General features: G+C 34.8%; 1 protein-coding gene across 1 annotated transcript; it reads right to left on the bottom strand.

The window, feature by feature from the left end:
• Nucleotides 1-399: 399 nt before the first annotated feature.
• Nucleotides 400-11,885, bottom strand: LOC124374616 (protein kinase C-binding protein 1-like; the record flags this gene model as incomplete). Its single annotated transcript, XM_046832801.1, has 5 exons — nucleotides 11,876-11,885; nucleotides 11,475-11,611; nucleotides 10,443-10,561; nucleotides 6,211-6,307; nucleotides 400-519 (listed from the first exon to the last, which is right to left on the bottom strand). Coding segments are annotated over exons 2-5 (417 nt in total), but the record flags the coding sequence as incomplete, so codon positions are not given.
• Nucleotides 11,886-12,671: the final 786 nt, after the last annotated feature.

Here is a 12,671-nt window from a genome sequence, read left to right as displayed (position 1 = left end):
TGGATAAATACCCTTTTGATGATATATTAACTAATTTGTTTCCATAGATAGAATATAATGTATACAATATTTTGATTCAAAGATCTGTTACATTCTTAGTTATATTAGTTTATATTTTAATCGTGGTATAAAATGTATAATTATGATAAAATTAAGTTTTAGTACAATAAAAAAGAGGTGTGATATTTTAATACTTCAAATACATGCTATATGCACAGCCTTAACTATACTCGATAGGCACAGAAAACCTGTGACACAGGATCAAAATTGTGGTATCATGTTTTCCATGGAAAAGAAGGAAAATTGTATTTCATTTCAAAAACATTCTTATAAGTTAAATGTAAACTATACCAAAATATTAATATGTATTATAAAATAAGAGAAGAAATTGGAACTTACCATCGGTAGTAACATTGCAAGTTGAGCATCCTCGTTCTTCGGATCATAAGGGGTCTTGTACGGGGGATATTCAAAGCGACCAAACTTGTCTCTTAATTTCTTGATATGGTGCTCCAATTCCTGGGATAGTAAAGCCAGTATTGTTTAATATAAATAACAAATCATATCAGATATGGAAAAGGGATATGGGTTTTATTGATACAATAGACTCTTGATAAACCCACACTTTGGGGATTTTTATGAGCATTAAATAAATAAACATAGTTGTGAATGGAATGTGTCACACATGGAATACATATGTGTGACTTGTTATGTGGCTCATAGTTAAAGGTGTTTTACCAAACTGTGGTAGATAAAAAACTATGCATGCTCTGTTATGTTTAAATGTATAATATAAAACTCCATTTAGCCTGAAACATAAATGGAGAAAAACGTGAATTGCCATTAAAGTACAGAAATAACACTATAGTACAGTAAACTACAAGCTAACGACATAAGAAGTGAACACTGAACAGTAAAGGCTGCCTAGTTGAGGTTTACTCTGACATTAACAACACTCAACTAATGCAGTTCACTAGACTTGACCACTCGTGAGAGCACCAGAACACTGCACAGTAAAGGCTGCCTATTGAGTTTACTCTGACATTAACAACACTCAACTAATGCAGTTCACTAGACTTGACCACTCGTGAGAGCACCAGAACACTGTACAGTAAAGGCTGTCTAGTTGAGGTTTACTCTGACATTAACAACACTCAACTAATGCAGTTCACTAGACTTGACCACTCGTGAGAGCACCAGAACACTGTAACAGTAAAGGCTGTCTAGTTGAGGTTTACTCTGACATTAACAACACTCAACTAATGCAGTTCACTAGACTTGACCACTCGTGAGAGCACCAGAACACTGCACAGTAAAGGCTGTCTATACAAGGAACCACCAGAGAGTGCAGTTGGCGGCGACCAATAGAATGGACTGGCCTGCGCGACGTTGCCACACAACTGCCGCTGCCGCCCGGCACGGCTGGCGCATTGTGGCTGATAAACCGCTGCGCTGTCACAACTAACACTGACACTGAACATTTAAAACTTATCAGTATAATTGAAAAACCATATTTAAAAATGCGTTGACAGTTTTGCTATATTATATTTAAATTACTTGTATAGTTTTATTAATGTTATTACAAACGAACTATCGATTAAAACAAACAAATCGTCCCGTCAGTTAGTCAGAGTAAAAGTACTTGCTTATTTCCATACAACTTTTCAGTGATTTTAAACGATTACTAAACACACACAAAATTAATATACATGTTGCTTATATTGGACACTGCATGACGTGTTCCTTGATTAAAAATAATTAAAACAATATAACAAGATAATCAATTTTAAAATTATCGAGCAATTATATTTTTTAAATTATGAAATAATCAAATTTTCCACTAAATAATTTTTAGGCCTACTATTTTAAAATGAAATACGTTAAAAAGCATGATTGACTTAATAATATTCTTACCTTTGCACTTGTATATTATTTATTCGCTCTCAGGCGGCAACATCGTAGCCAAAACCTCGGAGTCTTCTTCATTTTTCACTTTCTGCCTCACTGCTACTTCGTGTCAGAATTGTCTGCTAAGTTTATAATTATTTGATCTACAACACTTGTGCGGATACATTCCTTTTCAAAAATCAGCTTGCTGCAAGGCTTCTGCGTGCTGAACTCTTGATTGCCAGTCTTCTTTAGTCACTTTGTCCAGAGCATCATGAACAAGTTTCTCAACGTCGGTTTATTTTAAATGTCTTATTATTACGTGCTACCTCTCCCTTCACTTGAGCCCATTCCATTTCAATGGGATTGTACTGGCAGTGATTAAGGAGGGAGCCTGACAACTGTATGTCCCATTTCATTGGCTAATACGTCGAGTTCATAAGTTTTTTGTTGGGTTTTTATATGGGAGAACCCTCATTATAAGTTCTGGTTTCGTTTCTTTCATACAGTATTGTATGTTTTTTTCGAGACAGCCAATTTTGAATCTCTTCCTTTCTCCACGATGAATTTGGAATTTTCTCGGCGAGTACTGAGTGGTATGGAGCATTATCCATAACGATGATCGAGCCTTTCTTCCAAAATGCATAGCAATTTTTTTAAACCATTTTCTAAACACGATTCAGCGTTCATTTCATCGTGATAGTCCGAACTGGATGATGTCTTAGACCGAAAAACCCACTTACATTCTTGCAAAAACCCATCTTTTGTCGAAACCGACATGACAAATTATTAATCTTCTACCTTTGCCGAGAGGAACCTTTAGTCCACCAGACTCAGTCGTATCCTGCCATATGTATTTTTCGAGTATGGTTTTTCATTAACCCATGTTTCATCGAGGTAATATATGGGTCTACAATCACCAGATTCTCTATAGCTCTTGCATAGTTCTCAAAAATTTTAAACGAGCCGCTACAATATCATTTCGTTCCAATAAAAACTTTCTACCATCATTGGTTTTCTTATACCTGAAAACCAACATGCCTTAATAATCTATTTGTTGAAGTTACCGATCCGTTGTAATCAAGTTTTTGTTTGAGATCCTGCGTGATTCTTTTTGATGTGGGAAATTCCCCTCTGTCGTAGTACGAAAGGACAGTTCGTCTCAAAACATCTTTTTCAAAGTCGTCAAAGCCTGTTATTTTTGATTTTCGACTTCTTTGTTTTCCTGGCGTTGAAAACTTAATTTCTGATGATGAAGGTCCATCTTCTTCGGCCAGCTTAGCTTCTTTACTTATTTTGTTAACGGTTCTTTCACTTACACCACAGGCCTCAGCACACAGTTTACCACTTTGCTTAAAGTTTAGAGTTTCTCGGAAATTTGTCAACGACAGTTTTTTGAAAAAGTTGTAAACGTAAATAATACGTCGTTCTCCACTATGTTAGGGTTTTTCCGCTACCACTCTTACTTCCGGATGGCTGTGCACTTGAACAAACATCATCACACTCCATTTTGTCCAAATAAGGAATCACAATTAACAAGCATATTACAATTGACACTACACAGAAAATAATCGGTACACTTATAATAGCTACCAATAAACAACACTTAAAAACACGAAAACGTTCATCAACAGTAAAATTCAGCACAAAATAATATACGCGTACTGGAATTGAAGAGAATGCAGTATTTTTCAACCGCCACTGATGAAGCGACAATAGGCACTGACTGACGGTCAGAGACAGGAAGGAGGAAGGGGCTGTTTCTTGGAAATAGTATGACTCATCTGTCTGGTATTACCACCACTGCTGGCTGGTGCGGCTTTTGTTTACAGGTATTTCACCCGTTTCCTCCACATTTTCACTCGTCTGAATCATCTATTATGTACTGTGTTCAAATTTAATTGGATGTTATAGAAAAACCGTTACTTTAGAATTTTATAAGAAAGTGCATTCATATTATAAAAAATACTTGTGCTGTATGATTTTTCAACTATGACCAGTTTAAATATTTAAATCACCCACTTGTAATAAAAAAAAAAATTTACATAACACAGATTCAAGACTATTAATAGCCAGGTAGGAAAAATGCTTTCAAATGGTTATAAATTTATGAGAACCGAAAGTGCGTAACAAAAACCGTTGCGGCAACAATTCCCATCGTTATGTACTGAATAATATTTATGAAAAATAACATATATTTCAAATGTATTTGATAACTTTCTTACCAAATTGAAAATCCATTTAACATAACATGATTATACTATGCACACATGTAATGCCTTATTATATATCAATGATAATGGCATTATCTAACTGTTAAATACGGAAAATTAACGTTTTTGCGGTATTTTTATGTTTTCTTTTTAATTTATATTTCGGCTAAAGATTTTAATCCTACGATCTTCGTATATGAGTAATATAATACAATAATTTTATTTCAATCCATTTAACTCAACATGGAAATAAGCTACAGAGATGTACTTTTTTTTAAAAATGACCGTAAAATTACATTTTGTAATACGTATGTTAATTAATTTCAAGACAGCTCTAACATTTCTTTCGAGCGTAACGGTTAAGTATTTTAAGAATGCTGGACTCGCGCGGCTTGTGGTTACAGCGGGGAACAAGTTTGGCAACGTCGCTCAGCCTCTCGTTGGCCGCTCCAAGGTTACGGGCAAAATAGGCTCCTCCCTCAACTGCACTCTCTTGTGGTTTTTCGTATAGTTGAGGGTTTACTCTGACATTAACAACACTCAAACTAATGCAGTTCACTAGACTTGACCACTCGTGAGAGCACCAGAACACTGCACAGTAAAGGCTGCCTAGTTGAGGTTTACTCTGACATTAACAACACTCAACTAATGCAGTTCACTAGACTTGACCACTTGTGAGAGCACCAGAACACTGCACAGTAAAGGCTGCCTAGTTGAGGTTTACTCTGACATTAACAACACTCAACTAATGCAGTTCACTAGACTTGACCACTTGTGAGAGCACCAGAACACTGCACAGTAAAGGCTGTCTAGTTGAGGTTTACTCTGACATTAACAACACTCAACTAATGCAGTTCACTAGACTTGACCACTTGTGAGAGCACCAGAACACTGCACAGTAAAGGCTGCCTAGTTGAGGTTTTACTCTGACATTAACAAACACTCAACTAATGCAGTTCACTAGACTTGACCACCTCGTGAGAGCACCAGAACACTGCACAGTAAAAGCTGCCTAGTTGAGGTTTACTCTGACATTAACAACACTCAACTAATGCAGTTTCACTAGACTTGACCACTCGTGAGAGCACCAGAACACTGCACAGTAAAGGCTGCCTAGTTGAGGTTTACTCTGACATTAACAACACTCAACTAATGCAGTTCACTAGACTTGACCACTCGTGAGAGCACCAGAAACACTGCACAGTAAAGGCTGCCTAGTTGAGGTTTACTCTGACATTAACAACACTCAACTAATGCAGTTCACTAGACTTGACCACTCGTGAGAGCACCAGAACAGCCGAGCTGATCTGAACACTCCAAACTTGATTGATCGTGGATAATAACTCATTAAATTATATTTTTATTCAAGATGCAAATGCCAAATTAAAGGATGTTTACCGTAAAATTTTCTCTGAAATATTTTTTCATGTTTTTGAGTAATTGTAGAAACAGAAATTTATTTTTGAAGAAACAAAAAACAGTAGTATTAGTAAGTAAACAAAAGATAGTGCTGTATGAATACTTGAGACTTTTTCTACATTTGATACATTTTGTTAATAATAGCAATAACTCAATATTCAATCAGAGAATTGACTGCCTAAAGTTGAAATTGTAGGTTACCAACAGTTGAATATTTGTACAGTAATATAATACTTTTATTAGTACTGGTAGGGTATAGAAACAGTAACTATGGGAGTATGAAAGGATAGAATATCCCTAAGAAGCCTCAATATAAAAAAATATTTGTGTATCAGAAATCCAACTTGTTTGAAATACAGCAGTTAAACATTTAATTTGAATTAAACTTATCTATTTTATTCAAATTTAGATTTTCCATATCCCAGGTGTTGTGAGATATTCAATCAGATTCATTCTCCTCCCTCCACTCTACCATCCAAAAATTAATCCTAATTAATTATTCTATTATAGAGAAATAACAAAGATATAAATATAAACTATATGTTTAACTTTTATAAAGTATTTTTATTTTATTTATGAGTATTTTTTATATGAAAAATGAACATTAAATTTCAAACACCACTTGTAAAAATGTATAACTGAAATTATGAGTTCTTTAGTTCTATAAAATAAAAAGAGGTTCCTCACATACCTGCAGACACTCTTCTAGGTTACGTCTGCTCTTGTTGGACGCAGGAGTTGGCGAGAGTTTACTGTACAAGAAGCACGAGCTGACAGGCACCCAAGCCCTGTGAGATAATACACTATATTACAGCTGAACATTGAGCAGATTAAAATCTAAGAGACCATGAAACCAGAAGAGCAGTTTGTAAAGTGTTCACTAGCAGAGGACACAACTCTTGAAAATTTGTCATCTGAGGTACTGAATACACTAGAGGCAATTGATTGGAATTGACAATTGATATGGTTGGTGATGAGTCGAATCCACTACATCTTCAATGAAGATTTTCAACGGGATTTGACATTCGAATCTGCGGAGATCTGCCACGTCATATATAATATTTTCTTTGTTTATTTTGTGTAATGCCACTTGTCTGCTGCATATATGTGCACATTTCAGCAGCTAATTTTTGTTCACTTCACTATTTTTAAAGGTTTGGAATTGGATTTGCCCATCACTAGGTCAGAGTACAGATGGTGTGGGAAACATATAATCGATTCAGTGGTGTTAAGTCATTTGCCTTCAACGAATACCCAAATATTACTATATTTGATGTTTTTCATGCAGGTTTCCTTTGTTTGTTGAGAAATGAATGGAATTGTACTCAGGAACATGTTCTAAAAAGCAGCCATTAGCAGCTATGTTACATTTCACAGTATAATATTTACTCTGCTTTATTTCAATTTATTTCTTGTACCTCTATTTTGAGACATACTATTTGAATCCAGAAAATTTTACAAAAGTTCAAAAAATTCAAACTTTTTACGAATGTATAATGATGAAATCTTTTTTATCAGGTTTACACACACATAAGTTATGCTTTTTGGGGGAAGGAAAATTATTGGTTTTGGGGAGGAATGCACCATCATTCTTGAGGTGATGGGCATCAAGAAGAATATATTTATAAATGATAACAAAATTACAACTACAGATAGAGAGTACAATATGAATTGAGAGTAGATCAATATGAGAAGTGTTACTATGAGGGCTATTCAGAAAGTAAGGAACGTTTTGGAAATTTTTTTAAAAACCAAGAACAAGAAAAACATTTTGTTAATATACATGTGAAAGAGATACTACATAATCACCATACAAATTCAGACACATCATAGTGATGGGCAAGCTTAGAAATTCCTGTGTCATAGAATTCTGCCGCCTGTGATCTCAGCCACTCAATGATGCATACCTGGAGCTCCTCATTGTTGTCAAAACCCTGTGTTGCTAGGCAGGTCTTCATTTTCGAAAACTAGTGAACATCACTTGGAGCAAGATCAGGACTGTACAGTCTCCTGTTATGATTCGATCCAGTAGTGCATTACTATGACTGTTGTAGGTCTCCAAAAACGTCAAAGCTGCCCTCATTGCACTGTTCAGTATGGTGACCTGTAAGCATTTTTGGCACCCATCTTGTACAAATTTTGTGGTAGTCTAGCTTCTGCAAAATAATTTCAAACATGCACCACTTCCTGACAGAACTTTGAGTCATTATGTTGTTTCCGTTCACACAGTTCCCGATGGAATTTATATTGCTTTTAAGTTTATTCCCAATCAAAACTAATTAGAGACTGCACTTAACAACTACCAGGATTTTCGATTGCAGCACACATTTCAAATTTGAATATAAAAAATTCCGGGCAGTGCAGAGTTGTTCCCGTACTTACAACAACGAACAGTTAGAGTAGACTTTAGTTTTAGTATTCAGGAAACATCTTGCTATTAGGTAAAATATTTCAGGGGGAATTCCAGGGCTGCCAGTGAACTTTGGACCTATCGGCTGGTTTAACTACCGCTTCTCCCACTGGTGGAACTGATTGTGTGGTATGTCTAAGTCCGTTCGATAGCGTCCCTTAGAAGCCCGAGCAGTCAGTGTACCATCTGAGCCGTTCTGGAGATGATGTGGTCAAGTAGCGGTCACTCAAAACCTCTAGTCTCGATGCTATTCTCGTACTCTTTTGTAGTAGCAGTCTCGTCTCGCAACTCGCCGCCTTATGAAGTAGCAGAAGTGGCTTTATTTTCTCCCTACCATAGTGCATGGGTATTGAACTCTTTTGTATTTCTTATTAGCTGTAGTAGTGCCATCTCTCCCGATGCTCTTCGTGAACACAGTTGCTGAAGTATAACGCTACTAAACTTTGTTTTGTGTGTGATACACAGATGGACTCCCTCTAAACTTGTGCCCTACCCCGATACCAATGACTGTTGTTAGTAACTAGACAGAGGAGTCGTAAGTGGCCCGTTCTTCCATAGCTACAATCCTGGAGGTCCTAAACGAGCTGGAAGTTTCCCCCCTATCTCTTGGATGAATGAACCTTCTCCTCTATCAATCCCATAACATCTATTTTTTTTATATTTTTGCTCTATAAAGTATTCAATTATAATTGCAAAATTAATATATTTATTTTTACCCCAAAATGTAATTTCTCCCTAAAAAGCTGCAATAACCAAAATTCTTAACACATCTGCTTAAAATTAATGCTTATAAGACTGAGTTATATTAATTTATTCAGCCATCATCATAAAGATCAGACATAAATCAAATTGATGCCAACTTTTCTCACCAAACTGTGGAAAAAACTTTGCTTACTATCAGTTATACTGTAATTTATTGTATATGTTTATATTATTATAATATATTTGTTTTGCCTAGCCATGAGTCTGATTATACTGACAAACCCTGATTTATCTGATTATTCTTGATTATACTATCCAACCCTTGATATTAATAATAAAAATTATTGATCCATTCATTGAGTGATGGATTTTCCTGGCAAATTATAGCATAATCAAGCATTCTATATGGTGCAATTGGTGCATTTTTCCATTTGTTATATATTCTTTTTCATTCTTTAGAATATCATTAATTTTACTTCAATGCATATTTTGATATAAACAATTTATTTTATCCTAAAGAATTTGAAATAGGGACAAAGAGAGAACAATTTAATAAAGTTTGTAAATGATATAGCAGAGGAAGTCTTAACCAAGATTTTCAATTGTCTGAAACACTCAGTACCGCCACAAAACTTTTGGGTATATGGGATTAGTGAATTCATGGTTTTGCTGACTCAATCTTATTTCAGAATAGAATATTAATAAACAATTGTTTAAAAATGTACTTATAATCTGTAAAAAATATGTAGTTAATAATTTGGAATAATAAATATTTAAAAAATCCAGTAACATACAAATGTTATTGTAGTACAGTAATAATTACTGCACCTTGTGGTCAATACTTGTCTTAACCATTGCGGATCACTGACGAGCCCAGCTTGTCACGCAGCGGCCGGGCCTAAACGGCACGATGACGAGCTCAGGTCGCAAAAGCGGTCTGCTTTTAAATTTCCCTCCAAATAGTTCTGTTAATGTCTGATAGATCGGGCGATCGTCTTCACTTGTCAACTAAGAATGTTTAAGAACGGTCTACGCTTAGAGCTTTCAAAAAGTTTTATAAATATCCTATAGATCGCAGTTGTACGTCAAAGTTGAAAAACCATTCATATTTTACTCTGCTTTTTAGTGCTTCTGATTGGGTGTTTTTCCTCAGTTAGTATTATAATACTTTTGAGGTTATTGACACAGAACCAAACGACGCAGAAGTACATGTTAGCGGGTTTAGTCTAGGCAATAGCTGGATGTTGTAATCGCTTCGCACCGAGCCGCTTTATTTAGACTATGATTCACATGTCATCCCTGCCACCCCGGCACCTTGCTCGCGTGTTATCGTTCCTACATCATGGATACCTCAGCAGGTCCATGTTCCATCTGAACGAATACCTTCACAGCTGAATTTTCTAATATACAATAGCGAGCGATAAGATGTGGCGTACCATTGCTGTTCGTTCGGCCGCTGACCGTAAATTAATTCGTGCCCGCTGGTGCCCGCGCGCAAAACAATACGATCCGCAATGGGTTAAGGACCCTCATTCTAGGATATAATAGTGTTCCAGATAGTAAAACTGGACTTCAAATTTTTTGAATTTCATTTCATCCTTCTGAATTGTACGCTAAACATTGATTTTTAAAATCCCAATTCATATTTTTATGTTACAGTATTGTAATAATACTATATATGTTATGAATAATAAATTATTTCTGGTTTTTGTGCCATTGCACCAATGGTATATATGACCAATTATAAATACATGGCAAACATTGAAAGAAAGTTAATCGTAGTAAGCATAAACTTGACTTCTACAATTTACCTGTCATGGGCACCGAAGAAGCGAACATCAACCATATTCTCATTGTTGACTGTCATAGCTTTGGCTGGCCAAAACGGAAATCCCTTCAGTTTAGCCCAGACAAGAACGTGTGGCCGCCGCTGCAATAATTGTTCCACTTTATTATCAAATAAATGCCCTCCACAATTAAAAGATAATTGTAATTCCATTATTTTCTTTAATTGAATTGAATGATCAAATTTAGGAGCATTATATTTTTTACAACTTGTTAAAAATGGAAGAAGTGTTGTAGCTCGGCCCACACAGGCAACCCTAGTACCTGCGTGAGAGATTCATGTTTCAGGAGGAGGTCTTGCAACGTAGCACCCGCCATTGTTTTCATAAATTAAAACAAGAAATCGGAAGGAGAAATTTTTTTATGCTTTGGCCCAAAATTGTATAACAATATCCCCATTGACAAAAAACAATTGAAAAAGTTTCACAAATTTTGTTAAACATTCAATAAAAAATTTTTAAAGTGCCAAAACGCGTAATTAAACAAATATTTTGATCAAGATGACATAACACAGTTGGAAATCCAAAATAAGATGGATTTATCAAACCAGTTTTCTCCTTATTTTATGAAATTTCCATTTTTATTTGTGTATCTATTACTGTAAACATATTTTTGTAAGTTCAACTTAGTAGTATAGAAAAATAAATCAGTAGTATTAAATGACTTTTGGCTAGGTTACGCAGTTCTATAACTGTTTTAATCCATATTTTGGTCAATTAGTCCACTCTGTTGTTATGGAGAATGCTGTAAAAGCAACAAGTCAACTGAATTTTTTGTGGTTGAAATAGACTGGCATGAATGTTATTTTTGTATGTTTCTTTTTATTATGTGTGCTGAACAACAAACAAACAACAACAGATATAATTGTCAAAAGTTTCCAGAGGATATATTAAACGCATTGCAAAAATGTGTATATCCATTAAAAACGTTAATTCTATTTAGAGTGTATACACTTCGTTCTCCCCATCCAACAAACAAGACAACGAAAGTGAACTCACACAAGCTTCGATGAACCAGGAGTCAGAAGAACGAGTGTGGGCGTTCTGGTAGCAATCTGGGCAGTTTTCAATCTCCTGCATCTCTTGTTTACAGATCTTCAGCAGGGCTCGAGCTGTGTTGGTGAACTTGGACTGTACTGTAACATCAGTAACATCTCTTATTATACCGTCCTCCTTTTTGTCAGACCAATAATAATTAGAATATTAAATGTGGAATTAAAATCCAATAGCAAATGCACAATTTTGTGTGTATTTCTGGTGTATAGAAAGGACTTGTTACATCAACAAAGTCCAATGGTCATATATGCTGTTTTTTGACTGTCTAAAATAGTCTTGGTCACTAACATAGAAACCTACAGTTTAGCTTCTACTGACAAATATTGTATAGTTTAGAGTGTTACCTGAATTAAAAATAATTACTGTTGTGTACTATCCATTTAGCATCAGCCAAGAACGCCTCTGTGCTTCCATACATCTTGGCCCTTATGTTCTGTCTGAGTTGTGTCAGATCCATAGGCTTCACAATGAAATCTCGATAGTACGGGAACGCTGCTACATCCACTGGTTTGGCAAAATCATCTGACTGTAAAAACGATTTAACAAATTTCAAATAAGAATAATAAAATATTTACTTTTTTTAACTACTTTGAAAAAACAAAAAAATCTTTTGAATGAGAAGGTTTGAATTTGTACAAAACATAATATTAGATTACAATACACAATTACTACAGAACTAGTTTCTTTTGTTGTTACAATACATATATTTGATAAAGAAGCACAACTAAAGATTTTATTTTTGTTACAACTACTGATTCCTGTTAACTATTGTAAGTTCAATATATTAGGCTGTGTGTGTCTGTCTGTAAAGTTTTAGAGAGAAACTTATATTACTCAAAAAGCCATTTTAATAAATTTAATATTAAATCAATATTTTGTTATATAACGATTTTAAATGATTTTATTCACAAAGTAATTCCCTATTCTAGTTTTGAGATTTAAAACTGGAAACGGAACCAAATGTAATTATTTCGTGTTACTGTAGTGTACATAAAATGTATGGGTTTTATGTTGTATTACAGACATTTAAAAAAAATAACAATTGCATATATCTTGAAATGTTTTTATTTTAAACCAACAATTAAAGAAATTTAACTGATCAATAACAAGTTAATGGACTCTAAATGTATTGAATTCTTT

This window comes from Homalodisca vitripennis, unplaced genomic scaffold (genome assembly GCF_021130785.1).
Source record: "Homalodisca vitripennis isolate AUS2020 unplaced genomic scaffold, UT_GWSS_2.1 ScUCBcl_9343;HRSCAF=17806, whole genome shotgun sequence".
Taxonomy (NCBI): Eukaryota; Metazoa; Arthropoda; class Insecta; order Hemiptera; family Cicadellidae; genus Homalodisca; species Homalodisca vitripennis.
This window is presented reverse-complemented; position numbering and strand designations above follow the sequence as displayed.